The sequence below is a fragment of the Sinocyclocheilus anshuiensis genome, unplaced genomic scaffold (assembly GCF_001515605.1).
Source record: "Sinocyclocheilus anshuiensis isolate Anshui unplaced genomic scaffold, SAMN03320099.WGS_v1.1 scaffold1100, whole genome shotgun sequence".
In the NCBI taxonomy this organism is placed as follows: domain Eukaryota; kingdom Metazoa; phylum Chordata; class Actinopteri; order Cypriniformes; family Cyprinidae; genus Sinocyclocheilus; species Sinocyclocheilus anshuiensis.
In genome coordinates, this window is record NW_015552633.1 from 2,334 (window position 1) to 3,194 (window position 861).

The 861-nt window shown below is 54.6% G+C and overlaps 1 protein-coding gene across 1 annotated transcript in view; it reads right to left on the reverse strand.

Annotated features, from left to right (window-relative positions):
* Positions 1-217: 217 nt before the first annotated feature.
* LOC107666602 (polymerase delta-interacting protein 3-like) overlaps positions 218-861 on the reverse strand; it is a 1,847-nt gene continuing 1,203 nt past the window's right edge. Inside the window, exons 4-6 of the mRNA XM_016458010.1 lie at positions 750-857; positions 606-672; positions 218-515 (exon numbers count right to left, since the gene is read on the reverse strand). Of these exons, the coding sequence (XP_016313496.1) occupies positions 326-515; positions 606-672; positions 750-857 (365 nt within the window). The 3' untranslated portion in view covers positions 218-325. The remainder of the gene's footprint in view (positions 516-605; positions 673-749; positions 858-861) is intronic.

The following is an 861-nucleotide window of genomic DNA, read 5'->3' on the forward strand; positions in this document are numbered from 1 at the left end:
CTCCCCCCACCTACAATCCCTGCCGGTACGAGACTCGAACCCACAACCTTTGGGTTATGAGTCTGACTCTCTAACCATTAGGCCACAACTTCCCCCATGTTACTTCCCCCCGACGCATCAGTTTCAGTTTAACAGTGATCTCAACCCCGTGAATGATAGTGTAAACGTGAACACATCTCAAATAACTCATCCGAACAATAAAGAGAGCAAACACAGCTGATTATAAAGCAAGAGCTTTACTGAAGAGAAGAGAGAACAGAGTCACAGAAACAGTGTTAAAAGGAACAGAAACGGGAGCTGGTGATCGTGTGTGTGTGTGTGCGCGCTAGATCTTGATGCGGAAGGCAGTGGCGTGTGCTGCGCTCGTCTCTCCGCCGCTGGAGCCGCTCTGGCTGGAGGACTTGAACAGAGCCTTCAGGATGGTCTGCGGATCCACCTCCGGCCCCGGCGCTTTAGAGCCCGAGCGAGACGCCGAGTCCTTCTGCACCGGAGCTCCGGGAGAGTCGCTCAGCCTCCTGACAGACAGAGAGAGAGGTCAGTCACACACCTTCATCAGCACCAGCATCATCATCATCATCATCATCACAGGTGGAGGGGCGTCTCACAGGAGGATGGGCTGCTCTGACGTGATCACACTGCCACGCATGTGCAGGTTACACTTCATCGGCTGACCTGAAACACACACACACAGATCAGTCCATGCGTCTCTTAAGCAGTGGCGGATCAGAACGCAGCGGTGTGTGTCTCACCGTCCAGGCAGCGGTTGTTGTACTTCCTGTAAGCACTGACTGCATCCTCCTTGCGCACAAACACCACCTCAGCCACACCCAACTTCACCAGCCGCGCCCGCTTAAGCGCTCC